Source organism: Lotus japonicus, chromosome 2 (genome assembly GCF_012489685.1).
Source record: "Lotus japonicus ecotype B-129 chromosome 2, LjGifu_v1.2".
In the NCBI taxonomy this organism is placed as follows: Eukaryota; Viridiplantae; Streptophyta; class Magnoliopsida; order Fabales; family Fabaceae; genus Lotus; species Lotus japonicus.
Genome location: NC_080042.1, coordinates 6,397,935 through 6,417,701, shown reverse-complemented (window position 1 = coordinate 6,417,701; position 19,767 = coordinate 6,397,935). Strand labels below are relative to the sequence as shown.

The window sequence follows — 19,767 nt, the reverse complement described above, 5'->3', positions numbered from 1 at the left end:
CGACGGGGGATATGATCGACCGTGAGGTTAGGATCGACCTGTTGATTGTCGGGCATAGCGGAGGGAAAAGTCGACCCGCAGGGTTAGGACTGATCCGGCTATGCCAAGGTTGTAAGTGACACTCCGGGGTTATGGTCGACACAATGCCAGTGTTAGGACCAACTCAAACGTGCCCAGCCTATTCTTTCTGGAACCGTCCAGAGTGACGTTGCATTGACATATCATGCACTCTAATTGTATCGTCATGTGTTTTGATGAGTTGATGTTGATAAACATCGTTATGTGTTTTGATGAGTTGATGTTGATAAACATCGTTATGTGTTTTGATGAGTAGATGTTGATAGATATCGTTATGTGCTTTGATGATGGAATTGTACTAGAGATTTGATAACATGCTATGTTTAAACCTTAGGGTAGACAATGCAGAACTTATATGTATGTAGACAACATATATATATATACCCCTTATACTTTATCTGGTGTCTTGTATTCTCTATCCTATATTCCGTAAGTTGACCCTTGCACGTGCTACCTGTGTTTGGGGGGCTATGTATGCCCTTTTTGTCAGATGTCGTTGGTGGATTTTTCCGTGATTCCTCGTCGTTCGGGGAAGACCCGGAGCAAATGACTACTATTGAGCCTTCGACGTGGACCCGGACTTCATGCATGACCAGATGGGAGTCGATGATGGAAGTACGGGGGATGGGTGATTAGAGTCTATTAAGGTTGGGTGTTAGTGTCCTAGCTCTGACTTATTCTTATTTTTGAGGGCTTGTGTTGCTGACACTTGACCTATCACTTAGGGGATTGTACATTTTGCCTACGGGCGTTACATTTTTCTACTTTTCGTCACTGGAGGTTACTCGTGACGAGGTCGCTACTTACAGCGGGGAATGTTATATGTATTGTGTATTAGTTCTGTTACCTTTCGCATTTGGGTTTTATTCAATTCAGTCTTGTGTTAGTTATTATAAAAAAAAAAAAAAAAAAAATATTTACGTTTTCCGCATTAAGTTTATTTTGGTTACTAAAGTGACGCCACCGAAATCGGGGTGTTACATTGTGGTATCAGAGCACGGTCGAGTCTTTCGGGAGTTGTTGGGGAATAGGTCTTCTGTGCTAGGTTGTGTGACTCTGCAAAGAGTAAAAATTGATTGTCTGCAAGCGATTTTTCGCTTAAAAATTGATTGAAGTTATTGCTTAATCATATTGTATAGTTATGGAAATGCTATCTTATGATGAGTACTAACTGTTTGCTTAACTTAACAGAACATGGTGAACTCTAACCAACTTGCTGAGATGGTGGCCACTTTGGTCCAAGCAATGACTGTACAGACGAATGACAATGCTCATAGGCGTGCTACTGAGGATACACGCGAGCTACACCGGCTTCAGAGAGAAGTAGCCCTGGACCAGAACAGAGGACTGAATGATTTCAGAAGGCAGGATCCACCCAAGTTCACGGGTGGGACTGACCCGGACAATGCGGATTTGTGGATCCAAGGAATTGAGAAGATTTTCGAAGTACTGCAGACTGCTGAAGGGGCTAAGGTGGGCCTGGCAACTTATCTGCTGCTGGGCGACGCTGAGTACTGGTGGAAGGGTACCAGAGGAATTATGAGGGCTAACCACGAAGAGGTGAATTGGAACTCCTTTCGTACTGCGTTTCTAGAGAAGTACTTTCCAACTAGTGCTCGAGACGAGCGGGAGGCACAATTTCTGACCCTGGGTCAAGGGAGCATGATCGTACCTGAGTATGCTTCCAAGCTGGAATCATTGGCTAAGCACTTCCAGTTTTTCAACAACCATGTTGATGAACGCTACATGTGTAAGCGGTTTCTGAATGGGCTGAGAGCAGACATCGAAGATTCTGTGAGGCCGTTGGGTATTATGCGGTTTCAAGCCTTAGTGGAGAAGGCCACAGAGGTGGAGCTGATGAAAAATAGAAGGATGAATGGAGCTGGAACTGGGGGACCGATGAGGTCGAATTCCCAGGACAATCTTGGAAAAGGAAGGTTTCAGATGAAGAAGCCTTATCAGCGCCCTATGGGGGAAGGTTATACCCTAGGACAGTACAAACCGATGACCCTTGCTACTGGAGGTGCAGGGAATCAAGTCGGCAACACGGACGTGACATGTTTCAGGTGTGGGAAGACTGGACATTTTGCTGACAAGTGCCCAGTGACTGGACCAAGATGCTTTAATTGCAACCAAGTGGGACATCGAGCTGTGGATTGTAAGGCGCCCAAGAAGGAGCCATCTGTTAACACTGCAAGGGGAAAGCGCCTCACTACTAGGGGAAGAGTTTATATCATGGACGGAGGAGGATCGAAGAAGTTAGCCAGAGGAGGGCGCAAGAACGACGGTAACCTTCTAACCATTCTTTCTCATTTCAGTATAATATATTCCATTACTCTCGTAGCGTGTGCAAACACACCTAACTTACTTATACTGTCTAAGCTTTGATCTTATAGTTATTATGCCTATTAATACCTTATTTGACCGTAGCTCGTATTTTAGCTATAGAAGTTATACGAGGTTTAGAATGACCCGCTAGGCTTAGAAAGTAGTCTTCTACCGATGCGTTTAAAAGGAAGCTAGAAGCTGAAGAATGAATCTCATAGAGATTTCTTATGGATAGTATACGTATGATGTCGAGGGCGTGTAGTTCCGTAGCGGAATCGTTGAGGATGTGAGGTCAGGATATTTGTGACTATTGGATGATAGGAACTCATTGACTGTTCCAGTGGGTTTTTCTAAATTTCACCTTCGATGTATTGGCTTGATCAACTTAATATTGAGGGGGTGATATTCGGAATCAGAGCTGGCTATGGACTTTGATAGAAGGATTGGTAAGATTAACTTGATTGGATCGAGGATTAGTCGAGCTGGGAGGAAAAGTTCGCATTAAGTATAAGTTCTCTTGCGAAGGAGATATAGTTTGAAGAAATGGATATTCATTTAGGAAGCATTGAAGAATTAACGGACATTAGAGGTCCAAACTTGGTGAAGGTTCAGGTTTTAAGTCTATGAACCGTTGTCTTAAGTTTCTAGGACTCGAAGTTGGTTAGAATTTGATAGAGAGATTAAGAAGTTGATTGACGAGATGGTGATCAAGTTACAGAAAAGGGAAGTGTTAGTATTAAGATGAACACTTGAGGTTGTCATATTTGGACAAGTTGCTTAAAGTCTAAGAGTGAATGAAACTTGTTATGGATTTTGGTGATACGAGCTAGAGATTAGCGAGTGAATTTTGCTATGTGGAATGAGAATCTTAGGGTAAAGATTGACTTCAGAAGCTGGAGATCATATTCGAGTAAGAGTTTTAGTGGTGGTATCATTGAGGATTGTAGTTAGACCTCGGCAAGTTGAAAGATGATATGTCTGTTGAGACGCCGTTGGTCAACATTGGGACTAGAAGAGTGAAACAATCGAAGAGAAAGCAGAGTGTTTTAGTGAAAATTATTTGGAATAAGGACACGGACGGTGTTATGTGAGAGTTAGAGGAAAAGATCAAGGAATAATATCCAGAACTATTACTGACCCTTAAGTTTCGAGGACGAAACTTTCTTTTTGGAGGGTAGTAATGTAAGACCCAAGATTTTAAGCTTAGAATAAGTGGAAGAGATTTCCATTTACGATTAGGCTTGATGTAATGTGAAGGGAAACCTGAACGAAAGTTTATTAAATGAAATATATTTATGAAGGAGAAAGTTCAGGAAAAGTTCAAGGATTGCATTATGATCGATAAAAGTTATAGCACGAACGTTTTACGCTTAAACCTAGGTCAGAAACCCTAGTATATAGCTAATTTTCACTTTTAGGCACGATGGAAGTTAATTCCAAAAATCTTCAGAGAAATGTTAGAACTTCTCTTTTTCCATATATCACAACCGTTTCGAGGCGAAACTCTAGGATCTACGCACGTCCGATTCCAATCATCGGAAGTTTGCCGAAACCGAAACCCTGGTATTTCAAAACCCTAGAATTTCTCGACAATGAAGACTTTTTCTATTCAGAGCTTCAAATGAATATTCCACACGCGTACACCCATTTCTCTTGATGATTTCAATCTTTCTTCCGAAGGAAGTTTTCTATTCCGACATTCGATGCAAAAAGCAACTTATCGGGTAAAATAGTTTTACACCGACTATGCATTTGTTGCCAAAAATATAAGGAGACCTCATTTTAGTTTTGGAATTCTTTCGCCAAAACATATCTTAGAATTCATGAAGAATGACGCCGGAAAAATCAGATTCGCGAAACTTTCATTTTCCCGCGATTTGCCATCTTCTATATATAGCAAGCAAGTGAGAAGAAATCACAAAACTCCACCATTTTCTACCCACCAAGGCCGCGAGTTTGAGAGGAGAGGAGGAGAAGAAGATTTTGTTCAATCCTTGCTTGATCGTTGATCCGTTAGTTGCTGCTTCAAGGTTTCGAGGTATAGTCGCTAATCCTTACCTCCGATCGCTTTTTCCATAGCTTTTCTGTAGAGTTTTCTGAGCGGATAGTTTTTGGGTTTTTGCAAAACTATCCTGAATCTTTCATTTCTGATTCTAAACCTCTTCTATATGTGCCCAAGATCACTTCTGCCGGATTAGATTTTCCGTTATGTCGCCGGAATTCCGCCGGAATCAATTTTAGCCTTAAATACCCATTTTTGGAGTTTTTGAGGTAAAGCTTCAACCTTTAGGCTAAAAACTATCGCCTTAGCTTAGTGTTAGTAGGATTAGTTGTCATAAACGTCGTTAGTAACGTCCCTGCAAAATTTGGTTTTTGGGATTTCAGTTTTGAAATTTCTAAGTTAAAAATCATGACCAAAATACCCCTGCGACAGTTTTTGATCCGATAATTTTTCCGAGTTCCGAATACCCTTAGTTACGGCTAATGAAAGCATAGGAACCAAGTTTGATCGAAGAAAAATCGAGCCCCACAATTGTGAAAAGTGGCCGAGCCCTATAGGGGAGGAGGGGGAAAATTCCTTTTCCGAAAACTTGTCCTTTCGCGCTAGATTATCGTACCTCGGAGTATGAACTACTTCGTGTAACCTTAGTGAGCATTGATAGCTTAGTTTCCGATAGATTTTGATATAATTCTGTGGTTTTACTTTAAAGGTTCTTTTGAAGAATTTCCTGAAGATCAAGGAGCTCATTGTGAAGGAACGTTTGAGGAGAACGCTGGAATAACTAGAGGTAAGGGCAACTTACCTTACTAGCTAATGCTTTAGGTGTCGACGCATTCGACTTGATTTACTGTTTATGCACTTGTTTGTGTATGATTGGGAAAATGTTTTCTGAGGCTTCGGCTGACAATGTAGATGATTCATCTACTGACTGTTTTTGAGATTGAATTATATGCTATGTGCTATGTGGGTAATCTAGGATGTGTGGTGCATGCCTTATATGCTAAGTGCTATGTGGTTATTGCTTATTATGTGGATATATGACATGTTGATTGATGGTGCTGAGTTATTTATGCTTTAGCAATGAAATCTGAGTTTCTAAATAGTGAGAATAGCGGGCAGGTCATGCCGATTTTATTTTGAGAGTTTTGAGAAAGTTCGATAGGACGAATGAGATTCGGGCCTTGTTATGGTGTTTATGGATCGAGACATTCTCTGGAGTCATTTGGGGATTTGGAGATCCCGAGAACTGATAGGATTTGCGATAAGACTAAAAGGATACTATTTTGTAAAGAAAACTCATAAGACATTAAACAACCTCTAAATCTTCAAATAATGATAATAGACTCGTTCGGGGAAGCTTGGGATGCAAATCTTAGTTTTTGGAAAACGAGAAGTATCGTCGGATCTAAGTGTTGAGGAAGTTGAGAGGTTTTGAGTATGTTGATACTCTTGTGCTCTGGGAGCAGTTGTGTTGTTGGGCTATCTGAGAGATAAGCCGGGAAACGGGTAGTTTCCGAGCATGTTGATGCTCTTTGCTCGTTGAGCAGTGTTGACCATCGGATAGAGATGAGTCGGATGACTTGGAGATCATCATGAGATACCGTTTATGCCTTCGGGTACAGTTTATGCCTTCGGGTACAGTTTATACCTTCGGGTACAGTTTATACCTTCGGGTACCGTTTATGCCTTCGGGTACAGTTTATACCTTCGGGTACCGTTTATGCCTTCGGGTACAGTTTATACCTTCGGGTACCGTTTATGCCTTCGGGTACAGTTTATGCCTTCGGGTACAGTTTATACCTTCGGGTACAGTTTATGCCTTCGGGTACCGTTTATGCATTCGGGTACAGTTTATGCCTTCGGGTACAGTTTATACCTTCGGGTACAGTTTATGCCTTCGGGTACCGTTTATACCTTCGGGTACAGTTTATACCTTCGGGTACCGTTTATGCCTTCGGGTACAGTTTATACCTTCGGGTACCGTTTATGCCTTCGGGTACAGTTTATGCCTTCGGGTACAGTTTATACCTTCGGGTACCGTTTATGCCTTCGGGTACAGTTTCTGCCTTCGGGTACAGTTTATACCTTCGGGTACAGTTTATACCTTCGGGTAATTCGGACATCGGGGGATATGATCGACCGTGAGGTTAGGATCGACCTGTTGATTGTCGGGCATAGCGGAGGGAAAAGTCGACCCGCAGGGTTAGGACTGATCCGGCTATGTCAAGGTTGTAAGTGACACTCTGGGGTTATGGTCGACACAATGCCAGTGTTAGGACCAACTCAAACGTGCCCAGCCTATTCTTTCTGGAACCGTCAAGAGTGACGTTGCATTGACATATCATGCACTCTAATTGTATCGTTATGTGTTTTGATGAGTTGATGTTGATAAACATCGTTATGTGTTTTGATGAGTTGATGTTGATAAACATCGTTATGTGTTTTGATGAGTAGATGTTGATAGATATCGTTATGTGCTTTGATGATGGAATTGTACTAGAGATTTGATAACATGCTATGTTTAAACCTTAGGGTAGACAATGCAGAACTTATATGTATGTAGACAACATATATATATATACCCCTTATACTTTATCTGGTGTCTTGTATTCTCTATCCTATATTCCGTAAGTTGACCCTTGCACGTGCTACCTGTGTTTGGGGGGCTATGTATGCCCTTTTTGTCAGATGTCGTTGGTGGATTTTTCCGTGATTCCTCGTCGTTCGGGGAAGACCCGGAGCGAAATGACTACTATTGAGCCTTCGACGTGGACCCGGACTTCATGCATGACCAGATGGGAGTCGATGATGGAAGTACGGGGGATGGGTGATTAGAGTCTATTAAGGTTGGGTGTTAGTGTCCTAGCTCTGACTTATTCTTATTTTTGAGGGCTTGTGTTGCTGACACTTGACCTATCACTTAGGGGATTGTACATTTTGCCTACGGGCGTTACATTTTTCTACTTTCCGTCACTGAAGGTTACTCGTGACGAGGTCGCTACTTACAGCGGTGAATGTTATATGTATTGTGTATTAGTTCTGTTACCTTTCGCATTTGAGTTTTATTCAATTCAGTCTTGTCTTAGTTATTATAAAAAAAAAAAAAAAAATATTTACGTTTTCCGCATTAAGTTTATTTTGGTTACTAAAGTGACGCCACCGAAATCGGGGTGTTACAACGAGAACCTCTGCTGAATCCCCAGCCCTCTTCAGAACTCTTTGACAACTCGACTGGCAAATTGTGTTCCGTTATCGGATACAATAAATAAGGGAATTCCAAATCTGCACACCAATTTCCTCCAGTAGAAAGATTTGATCTTGGCGGCTCCGATACTAGTGAGGACTTCCGCCTCGATCCACTTTGTGAAATAGTCAACTGCTACCAATATGAATTTCGTTTGACTCCTGGCCTCAGGGAAGGGCCCGACTAAATCGACTCCCCACATTGCAAAGGGCCAGGGAGCCACCATTGTGGTCAACTCCGCCGGGGGAGCCTTGTGAAAATCAGCAAAGAGCTGGCACTTCTCGCACTTCTTTGCATACCTCTTGCAATCAGTTCTCAAAGTAGGCCAATAGAATCCTGCCCTCAAGACTTTAACCGCCAAAGATCTGGCCCCAATGTGAGACGCACACACTCCTTCGTGAATCTCGCTGATTATCCTTTCGATTTGGTCCTCGGGTACACACGCCAACATAGGATGAGTGTGGCTCCGCCTGTAAAGCTGCCCTGCCACCAAAGTGTAGTGGCTTGCCTCGCGCCTCGACTTTCGGCTAATGGTGCTTGCATCAAGCTTGTCCTTTAAAACTTTAAGAATTGGATCCATCCACGACTCGGGTGGCTCATTTATAAGAATGATTGACTCGCCGTCGACGCTAGGTCCCGACAACGTTTCTTGAATGACAGATTTGTTATTTCCCGACCTTCTTGTACTCACCAACTTGGCCAATACATCCGCGCTGGTATTTTGCTCCCGCAGGACATGTTCTATATCCACTTTGTCAAAATGAGTCATCAACTGTTTAACGATTACCAGGTACCTCGCCAACTGCTCGTCTCGCACCTGGTAAGTTCCCACAACTTGCTTCACAACCACTTGTGAGTCACTTCTTATTGCCAAAATCTTTACCCGCACGTCTAAAGCCAACTTCAAACCAGCAATGAGAGCCTCATATTCTGCCTTGTTATTTGTCGCCTTGAACTCAAACCTCAGAGATTGCTCAATTTGAATATCTCCTGGCCCATCTAGAACTACACCCGCCCCGCTGCCTGCAGTATTGGAGGATCCGTCGACTGACAATGCCCAAGTCGCTCCCTCTCTTGGTGCTGTGGCGGGTGTGAGTTCTGCTACAAAATCAGCTAGCACCTGACCCTTAATTGCTCCCCTAGGTTCATAGGTCACCGAATATTCCGTCAACTCCACTGACCAAGACACCAAACGTCCCGCCAGATCAGGCTTTCGCAAAACTTGTTTTAAGGGCAAGTTGGTGCGCACCACCACCTGACACGACTAGAAATAGGCTCAGAATCGTCGCGCTGTCGTATTCAAGGCGAAAGCTGCTTTCTCAATTTTTTGATACCTTACTTCGGCTCCCTGCAAGGCCCTGCTGACAAAGTAGATTATGTTCTGCCGCCCCTCGATTTCCTGAATCAACACCGAACTTACTGCGGTATCCGTTACTGCCAAATAGAGTATTAGGGGAATCTCGACATTAGGTTTTGACAAAATAGGTGGTGTTGACAAGAGACACTTTAACCGTGTGAACACCTCCTCACACTCAGCTGTCCATTGGAAAGTTGCACTCTTCCTGAGGCATTTGAAGAAAGGAGCCGACCTCTCGCCTGAATAGGGAAGAAAACGCGATAGAGCGGCTATTCGACCCGCCAACTTTTGGACCTCTTTACCATTCACCGGGCTTCGCATCTCCTTGATGGCTTTACATTTATCCGGATTCGCCTCTATTCCCCTTTGAGAGATCATGAATCCTAAAAACTTGCCACTTTGAATGCCGAAGGTACATTTTTCTGGGTTCAAACGAAAATTGTGCTTCCGCAGCTCCCCAAATGCCTTGGCGAGATCTGTCTCATGTGCTCCGCCCGCTAGCGTTTTCACAACCATATCATCCACATATACTTCCTTGTTTCTCCCCATTTGTTTACTGAAAATCATATCCATTAACCTCTGGTAGGTCGCGCCCGCATTTTTCAGACCAAAAGACATAGTTTTGTAGCAGTGATTGGCCTTTTCGCCATGAAGAGCTTGAAGGTATGAAAAACGGTAGAAAGGGGGGGGGGGTTTGAATAACGTTTTCAGTATAAAACTTCCACCTTAAAGATTTTGACAAATCTTTCGAGAACTTAAGTGCTAAAGATAAGAGATAGAAAAGCACACAAGGATTTTATCTTGGTTCACTTGATAAATCACTCAAGCTACTCCAATCCACCCGTTAAGGTGATTTCTTCCTTCTTAGAATGAAGGCAATCCACTAATCAGGTAAGAGTTACAACTGCACTTGAAACCTACAAGTGACTAACAATTACACTGACTTAGCTCACACTAAGATTCACTCTCTTAGTCTTCTCTAGGATCCGATCAACCTTGATCTCCTAAAGGAACTAAACAAACTTTTTATCAAAGAATTGTTTACAAGAGATTTGCTTCTAAAAAGCTAATAGTAAACTCAATGAATTTCAGATGAAAGAAAGCTTAGAAGAATTTAAGATTGTCTTGCGCGTATGTGAATGCTTCTAGCCGTTTCTTTCAGTCTTCAGCCTCTTTATATACTCCAAGGATTAGGGTTGAGCGTTGCATGGGAAATGCTACCGTTGGAGGGCAGTTCTGGAAAATCCAGCTTCTGCTGTGTCTGAGACTGTTAGGTAGGTCGTCAGGAAGGTACAGATGCTTTTGTACTTGGATAGCGACGCGACCTTTAAACCTAGGAGACTTCTGATCAGGGGAATGCTTCATATTGGAACTTGTGAAGCCGGTTGATCAGAGTCAGAGGGAAAGCCCAGATCCTCTGACCATTGTTTCTTCTGATTCTGAACTCAGAGGGAAGAACATGGTCTTCAGAGTATCTTGCTTCTGGACATCAGAACTTCACTAATCAGCTTCTGGATCTTCAGAGTCTTCTACACCATCAGAACATCTGAGCCTTCAGTGCTTCTTGGTTATCAGACTTTCTGGATCTTCAGAGTCTTCTACACCATCAGAACATCTGAGCCTTCAGTGTTTCTTGGTTATCAGACTTTCTGGATCTTCAGAACTTCTAGTGACTGAGTCCACATCAGAGTTTGTATAACTTCAGAACTTCTGAAGCTTTTCCACTGTTCATACTGAACATGGTGAATGCGAAAGCGTTGCTTGGGTTGCTCTTTATACACAGTGCTTCTGATTTGTGTGAGATTGAGTTGAGGTCAGAGCCTGTAAATAGCACAGTCAGAAAAACACGTTAGAGTACCACAATTGTTCATATCAAAAGGTTAACTTGTAATCATCAAAACATAGAGTTGTACTACTAGATCAAAACTTGATCTTACAGAGCTGTCTTGGATTCATGCTCTGAATGCATCCTTATCTGATTGTAACCTGAGTATGCGTCCATTAGACTTAGCAACGCATGTCCTGATGCTCCATCAACGAGCTTGTCAATGCTGGGGAGCGGATAAGGATCCTTAGGGAAGTTCTTGTTTAAGTCCGTATAATCCGTGCACATTCTCCACTTTCCATTCGCCTTTTTCACCATCACGACATTCGCCAACCATGTTGGATACTTAATTTCTTTTATGAATCCCGCCTCTAGTAGTTTGCTCGTTTCCTGGCGGATTCCCTTGATCTTCTCCTCCCCCATTTTCCTCTTCTTTTGAGTTACCGCCTTCGCACCCTGCTTCACAGCGAGTTGGTGGCAAATGAAATTTGGGTCGATTCCAGGTACATCTTTAACCGACCAAGCAAATAGATCCAAGTTCTCGCTAAAAAGCTTTCCTAGTCGGGCCTCCTGGGACTCACTAAGGGAGGTCCCAACTTTAAGTACACGTCCCGCTACGTGCAGATCTTTGAGTGACTCTACTGGCTGCGCGGCCTCATCTCTCAAGTCATCTCTAGGGTCTATGAATGGGTCATCATCATTACCAATCTCAAATACACGGTGGCCCTCCTTGGCCCCTCTCTCTCCGAAGATGCTATAAAGTTCTAGACTTTTTTCATAACAACTCCTCGCAGCCACTTGGTCAACCTTGAGCACTCCTACCTTCCCAGTGCTAAGTGGGAACTTAACTGTCAAATGCGTCGTTGAGATGCAAGCTGCTACCTTGTTCAGGGTCCTTCGCCCTATAATCACATTGTAAGACATAACACAGGAAAGAACTAAGTATTTGACTTGGACCCTCTTCACGTTCTCGCCACGCCCGAAAATGGTTTCTAGCTCCAGCCATCCCCTAGCAGCCACCTTCTCACCCGCAAAACCCACTAAGCTTCCACTGTAAGGCTTTAGGTTGGCGGGATCCAACTTCAACTTTTCAAATGCATCTCCATAAATGACCTCTACAGAGCTTCCTTGATCAAGAAGAACTCGCTCTGTGTCATAACCTCCTATCCTCAACAAAACCACTATCGGATCGTCCTCATGTGGGGCTATTCCCTCGAAGTCTTTCTTTGTGAAAATGATGGGTGGTTGATCAAAGCCATGCTGTCCTACGTGCACCGAGTTGACCATACGCGAGTACCTCTTCCGTGCGGATGTAGTTTCGCCTCCACCACTGAATCCCCCTGAGATACTGCATACCCGCCCTAGTGGAACGTCGAGGTCAGAATCTGCTTCTTCCACCGGAGCGACTTCATTGTTTGTTTTTGTATCAGCCACAAATTCTAGCAAATAGCCCTTCTTAATCAAGCGCTCAATCTCATATCTCAGTGTCCAGCATTGATCAGTCATATGCCCATTCATCCTGTGGTACTCGCACCACTTGTCTGGATCATCATTTACCGGCGGCCTAGTCCGCTCTTTAGGGAATGATATTAACTTCAAACGAGTCGCCTCCTATAGGATATCCGACACCGGCGCGTTCAACGTGATCCCGCCTCGTGCTGTCCCTGAACTGTTAACTCTTGCTTCCTTGGGATTTTTCGACGCGTTCACCGCTTTCAAAGGCTTTGGCATGCTTGGTCCTCCGGAGGGTCGCGCCTGATATGGGGCTGGGCGATTCGGTTTCGGTTGGTTGAATTTGACGGGCCCTGAATGCGTCACCCCCTTCTAAGATGAGGAACCATCCCTCTTCTGCTTCTGGCGGTTGTCCTCCTCCTCGAGGATATAACTTCGAGCTCGCGCCCTAATCTCTGCCATGGAGGTCGCTGGATGCCTCGTCAAATTTCCATTCAAAGGTCCTTCCCTAAGTCCATTCTTGAAAGCTGCCACGCAGACCGATGGCACTGAGTCCTCCAAGTGTACTGATAAGTCATTGAATCGTGTCATGTAGCCCTTGATCGATTCATTCTCCCGCTGAATCATCGCCAGCAAAGCTTCTATTGTGGGTTGCTCTGATCTACTCGCCGAGAATTTAGACAAGAATCGCGTCGAGAACTCCGTGAAATCTGCGATTGATCCTGGGGGAAGGGTGGTGAACCATGTCATGGCAGATTTCCTGAACGTGGAGGGGAGAAGCTTACACTTGACCGCATCATTCACCCCAGCGATTACCATCCGTGTGTTGAAGTAAACCAAATGCTCCTTCGGATCTGTGGCTCCAGAATAAGGATCCAAAACGAGTGTCTTATCTCCTCCGCCACGATCTCATCAGAAAAGGGTTGGAAATTGACGACTGCCGCCGCGGTGTGACGATCAGATCCTTGATGATCCAACTTGCTACGCGTTAACTCCGCCACTTGAGTTTGCAAAGCCTCATTAGCTCTTTGCATAGTTTCCAGCCTCTCCAGTATCTCCGTTAAACCTGGGTTTCCTCCTCCATCCGCCGCCATCGTTGGCTCTCTTACCGGGGGAGGTTCTTCACTCTGGTCCGTCGTCAATCTCGCTGCAACCGCTCTGCTGGTAAATCCAGCCAGCTCTCAAGTTAGTGGGACTGATGATCTTCTCGTCGGCCCCACGGTGGGCGCCAAAAAGTGTTCTTACACGGCCACAAGCCCCGGAAACGGAGGGTTTATAGTCTAGGGTTCCGAGCCGTAAACACAATAAAAGCTGATAGAAAATGAGAACATGTTTATTCAATGAAGTCTGTTGCCTTTTATAGTGGGGCAATTACATCAACCCTAATCTATTACACATGGGCCTTAGCTATGTTTTCATGGGTCAGGCTACTAGCCCAATACCTAGCAGTCCAATTCCTACACCTAAGCACGCACGAGCACACTCGCCCTGCCGTGACCCTTTGACTATGGGACTCGCCAGATACCTCTTTGGCGAGTCCTGTTCACCATTGCATCTCCATGCTACTGCGAGCTGCCTATAATCTTATCTTACAGTACTGGATGAAGGAGTCAATGTAAGACCCTAGACTTACTTATGTAATGCTTAAGTGATAGATTGAATAAAATAAGACTTTTGGCTAAGTTTGAGTTTTGACAGATTACAACTGTCAACTTGTGTGAATTTTTAGAGGGTCTTAACGACCTCATTTGGGAAAACGTCCTTCATGAGTGTTGTAGCCCTTTAGGTTTAGAAAATTCTCGAAGTGGAATCAGGTCATTCCGACCCATGTAGCTCGAGATATTCGAATTTTACTGAGCAAGGGTCGGGCTGTAATGTGCCAGCGGATTAAGTGTTGTATTTTCTTTTTAATTCCGAGTTTAATTGGGTTTTAATTATAAAGAGTGGGGCCTATCTGTAATTTGGACCTGGTTAAGTGGTGATTACTAATGGGTCAAGGGTGGTTGCAGGCTTAAGTGAAAAGAAGAAAATAAAAAATGAAACCCTAGCCCACATGTGTGTGAGGCCGCGGGTTGCATGGGAAATAAGGGGGGGAAAACCCTTATTTTCCCCTCATTCTGAACAAGAACAGAAACCATACAGCTCCACGTGAAAACCTGAGAGAGAGCAAGAGAGAGATGCCGCCGATCAAGCCGCCACCACCGCCAGTGACGCACGCGCGAGAGGGAGAACCTTGCGAGAGAGAGAGCTGCGAGGGAGAGTGAGGGGACGTGGACTGCAGCGTTCTTGAACCTTTTCTTCACCAAAACCTTTTCCTTTTCACCAAGTTAGCCAAGGTAAGGGCTGGTCCTAGGAGTTGGGTAGCATGTCTAGGCCATATTGCCATGCTTTGACATGATTTTATGTATGAACTTGATTGATGTGCTTGAGGTTTTGAATATGCGATGTGTGCTGGACTTTTTCCATGTGATATTGGGTTACACTGTGAACATGTTACTATATTTGATGCTGGTAGATGACTTAGAACCCTTAGAATAGAATGGCTAAAACGAAATTGATGGCAAATGCATTCTCTGTCAGATTTCTGTGCTGGACAGTAAACTTCAGGTCCTATTTTCACTTGTTTCTGGTCGCCAAATAAAGAAAGGATTAACATACAAATTGTAGATCTTCAAAATAGCTTTCCAGGCATATAAAGATCATAAATTTGGGTCTAGTATTGTGTGTTGTAGGTCGTTTTGGGTAACTGTCATACCTGCTGTTTTTCCCTGTGTCGGACAGAAACTTTAAGGAGTAATATCACCTAATTCTGGGGCTCAAATGAAAATGATTTTAACAAGAGAGTTGTAGATCTTTAAAATATCTTTCCAGAAAGATATTATACATGATTTCTTGTTGGAGGACGCATTCTGTAGACCAGTTTCAATGAACGTTGTTTCTGCTGTCCAAAAAGCTAAGTTGCGAAAATGTGTTGTTTTCCAAGCATAAGCCTTATGTTACCTTATTTGATCATTTATGCCATGATGTGCCATGCGTAAGTGTAAGTTTATGCTATGCCTTACGTGAATTGTGATATTATTGGAAATTGTTCAAAGGGTCGCTCATCTAGCTGTAATTCCCGATGTGTCTGTGATCGTTTAATTGTTGTATTTATGCGATGTTGATGTAAGACTCTAGGTTGACTTTAGAGACTTAAACAAAGAGAAACGTGTAATTAACTCGCTTGCAAGTAAATGTGAATAATATGGGCATACGTCTAGTGTAGACTATAGTCCATGAGAACGATGGGCTTGCACGCGAGGGAGAATTGTGGATTGACTGTTGGTCTCCACGTGAAAAGGTTGACTACGGTCACCTAGAGATTTTGTGGATCATTGCGGCTCCACGTGTTTGGTTGACTGCGGTCACCATGAGATTTTTGTGAAGTATTGCAGCTTCACGTGATTGTACATCTGCGGATGTAAGTGATTGGCCAAGGCAGGATTGGTGGGTTGTGTGATGTGAGATTCCGTTAGTAACTGACTCTTTCCCATAAAAGACATATAATGTACTTATATTATGTTGTTGTTGATTTTGTCATTATCATTCTTTTTGTTGGACTTGACCCTGCTTGTTTGCTATGTGTTTATTTGGGGGGGGTAGATGGTCGTGAAGATAACGACAACGACCCATTCTTGGGAGCTGATACTCTGTGACGAGCCACTACCGGATGACGACTACACTTCAGATGAAGAGGAAGAAGATAAAGAGGAAGAGGATATGGATGGGTTGAGAGACATCCATTTTCCTTTTGGGTTGAGAGTACCGAGTTTTGGAAGCATTGAACCATTACTTTATTTTAGTTGGGATATTTTAACTTGATGTAATTTACTTTGAAGTTTTCTTTCGGATATTTATTTCATACTCTTTTCAATGATTAATAAAGCTTGAGGTTTACGTTGATGATTATTCCTGCAAGTTCGAAATGGTTAAGTTTCAAGAATTTTGTAAAATTGAACTTTTGTCACTAATTGAAGATTAATTAATTAAACGACGAAAATTCACGACGTTTTGGTTACTGTGTGACACTCGAGAAATCGGGGCGTTACAGTCAAACTCTGTTAGCCCTGGAGATTTTGATCAAGACTCAAATATGGATTATGATAATCAGCTCCGTAAGGAGTACTTTTTGAATGATCAGATTCCATTTTGGGTTGCTATCACTGGCTATGTAGTCCTTGCTACTGTTTCCACCATAAATGTGACTCATATTTTCCCCCAACTGAAATGGTATCATATAGTTGTTGCTTACCTTATTGCTCCAGTTCTGGCTTTCTCCAATGCTTATGGATGTGGCCTCACAGATTGGTCTTTGGCATCAAATTATGGCAAAGTTGCAATCATCATATTCAGTTCTTGGGTTGGTCTTTCCAATGGAGGAATCATTGCTGGCCTTGCATCCTGTGGTGTCATGATGAGCATTGTTTCTACAGCTTCTGATTTGATGCAAGACTTCAAAACAGGATACATCACACTGGCGTCGCCTCGCTCTATGTTCTTAAGCCAAGTTTTAGGCACAGCCATGGGTTGTTTCTTGTCACCTTTGGTCTACTGGTTTTTCCACAAAGCCTACACAATTGGGGACCCTAAAGGCTCTTACCCTGCACCTTACGGTGAGATTTTCCGCGGGATTTCGCTTATTGGAGCAAAGGGTTTCTCTTTTCTTCCTAAGCATTGTCTTCAAATAGCTATCATATTCTCTTTCAGTGCTGTGGTTATTAACATAATACATGATCAGTTAATGTATTATGAAACCAAGTACAAGGTATACAGGTTTATTCCAAACCCCATGTGCTTGGCTATCCCATTCTATATTGGTGGATACTTTGCTATTGACATGTGTGTTGGAAGCTTGATTCTCTATGTGTGGGAGAAGAAGAACAAGGAGAAAGCAAAGGATTATGCTCCTGCCGTGGCATTTGGGCTCATATGTGGTGATTCATTATGGAGTGTACCTGCTGCTGTGCTTGCTCTTGTTGGAGTTAACTCACCAATTTGCATGAAGTTTTTGTCTACTGCTGTGAATGAAAAGGTTGACAATTTGTTGAGTGGTGGTAGGTAGCTGATGTTGTATTCATGGAATGATGCTCAGTTTGAATTCCAAGGAAATTATATTGGGAGTCTAAGTCTACTGTTCTAGGATATTGGATTTACTTTTCTTTTTGTATAAGGATTTGAATAGATTGTAGTAACTAATTAAGAATTTCATTTTTTATAAACAAAGTTATGAAACCTTGAAGCTGCAAAATGGTGATGATCAGTCTTCTAATGTCTTTTGTGCAACGACTTGGGCAATACAGTTATGTCAACACCTTTGCACAATACAGTTTTGTGCAACCTCTCTGATCAGGGAGTGATCAAGCTACCCGTTGACAAGGGGTAGGAGAGGGGGGGATCTGGACGCACGGAAGGGCTCCTGAGCTGGTTATGTCCCGGGAGGGGCTCCTGCAAGTTACTCCGATGCCAAAGTCAGTAAGGGAAGTAGTGAGAATGGTGAGTATGGAGAGAATACGTTACCTTTCAATAGAAGAGGGGCTCCCCTTATATAGGGGAGGTGGAATTAGGGTTGGAGCCATGCAACGTCATGCATGGCTCGTACGCAAGGTATGGTCTGTCGTTGGATTACCTGTGGTACCTGCAGAGGAACAGTGATCCAACGGCCTGGGGCCCCTACGGATCTATACCTTCCAGCCTACTCCCTATAGTGGTTGGCCTAGATCAACCCTTATTCGGTGGGCCCTAGGTCTCGTCCTTACCTTAGTTTGTAGGGCCCATAAGTAGGATCTTCCCAGGCTCCCTAAACCGTCCCACGACAGGGACGTCTTGTGGGGACCATGGCCGTCCCGGGTGCCCTGTCCGTCCCTGGCCAGGGTTCCCGGAACTGTAGCCCCCTAGCCCTGGTCCGCTATTCTAGCGGGGCAAGGGCTAACATGTCTTATACTCGTGGAGTTACAGAGGTTCTTAGAATAGTAACTTAAGGATTAAAGATTTAAGCCTTTATTCATTAAGTGTGGGGGGCCGTTAGCCGTTACATTTATTATCCTTAGAAGGGGGGGGGGGGGGTTACCCGCATGGCGTTGTAGCGGAGGCGAGCGGCTCCTAGATCTCTGTCAAGATCCCTCCTCGCTGTTAGGAGAGGGGCCAGTTCGGCTTTGATTTCCTCAACTGCTCCCTTCTCTTCCCCCTCGCGCTCCGAGGCGGATACTTCTAGCCCCCAAATCAGCATGTTAATCTCCAAGCGGCGCCGGTGTAACTCCCACATTTCTTCCGCCAGCTCCAAGAAGGTTAGCAGTCCTGCCTTCAGTTGGGGATCGGGCCTCTCCGCCAGAAGTCTGCTGATTAGGGATCTAATCCTATCAGAGGTGGTGGCCTGCGTCTGGTAAGAGTAGTACAGGTTGCAGTCTAAAGCCTCAACCCTGAGTGCCTTCAGGCAAGCTTCCGCGGGGGTCATCTTAGTTTAAAGGGAGTGTGTAGCACGCAAAGGGGGAGTTGCTGTTTATTTATATCTGAAACGTTCCTGGAAGGTAACGCCCATTGGTCTTTTCCCAGGAGTTTCTTTAGGAAATGAATAGGGTATTAAATGCGGTGGCCGGTGGTCAACGTTCGTCTTTACGTAGTTGTATCTACAGTTTCGGCCGACCAGGGACGATCTCGATCGTGGAGGCCCGGTGTTCGGGCGACCAGGCTCTTTTTACCGAGTAGGTCGTTCCGGGGGGTAACGGTTCTGCGGTTTGAATTTTGAATAGCTGAAAAGATGTGGGTTGGAGGTGACGTTAGGAAAGAGGGAAAGCGTGGGAATATGGAACGGTGTGAGACTCTGGGGCCCGGTGCATTTAATGCACCTGGCTCTCGAGGGGATACGTGTCGCTTCCGGGCGAGTCACGTCGCTTCGAGACCTTTCTCCCACGTGCTTTTGGAAGTGTGCGTCGTTTCGCCGTCGCTGCCTCCATCCTGACGTGGCAGGGGCTGATTCGTTGATTCCCCTGTGTTTCCCCAAGCGTCATGATTAGGAAAACCAGGGTTGATGAAACGTCACGTCTTCCAGAGGGTCTTCGCCGCCGCACGGGTACGATATCCTGCCTAGGGAAAAGATGGACCCTGGGTGGGTCCTTCTTTGAGCCTATTCAAACGAGCTAGGCGTTGATACGGCGTTCTCCCTTGTGCAGGTGTCGTCATGGTGAGGAAGAAGGGCAAGGCAGTGGCTGAGGCCCCGAGCGAAGCTTTTGCCTCTAGGCCCCGGGCAGAGGCGCCCAAGAGCAAGAGGATCGATCGGGATAAATTCCCTCATCTGGAGGGGGATACAACCGCGTATGATAAATGGTGCCGCACCATCCTCGGTCTCCAGTCGGAGTACGCCAACGAAGACGAGGGTTACTTCTAGAGTCAGCGCTTTATGTCGCAGACTCAGGTCGGCACCGGCCACATGGCGAACTCGCCGAGCA

The 19,767-nt window shown here is 44.4% G+C and overlaps 1 protein-coding gene across 1 annotated transcript in view; it reads left to right on the top strand.

Moving 5' to 3' along the window:
- Nucleotides 1–17,387, top strand: part of LOC130735981 (probable metal-nicotianamine transporter YSL7) — a 107,251-nt gene extending 89,864 nt beyond the window's left edge. The window contains exon 11 of the mRNA XM_057587845.1: nucleotides 16,377–17,387. Coding sequence (XP_057443828.1) covers nucleotides 16,377–17,387 — 1,011 coding nt within the window. The remainder of the gene's footprint in view (nucleotides 1–16,376) is intronic.
- The last annotated feature ends 2,380 nt before the right edge of the window (nucleotides 17,388–19,767 follow it).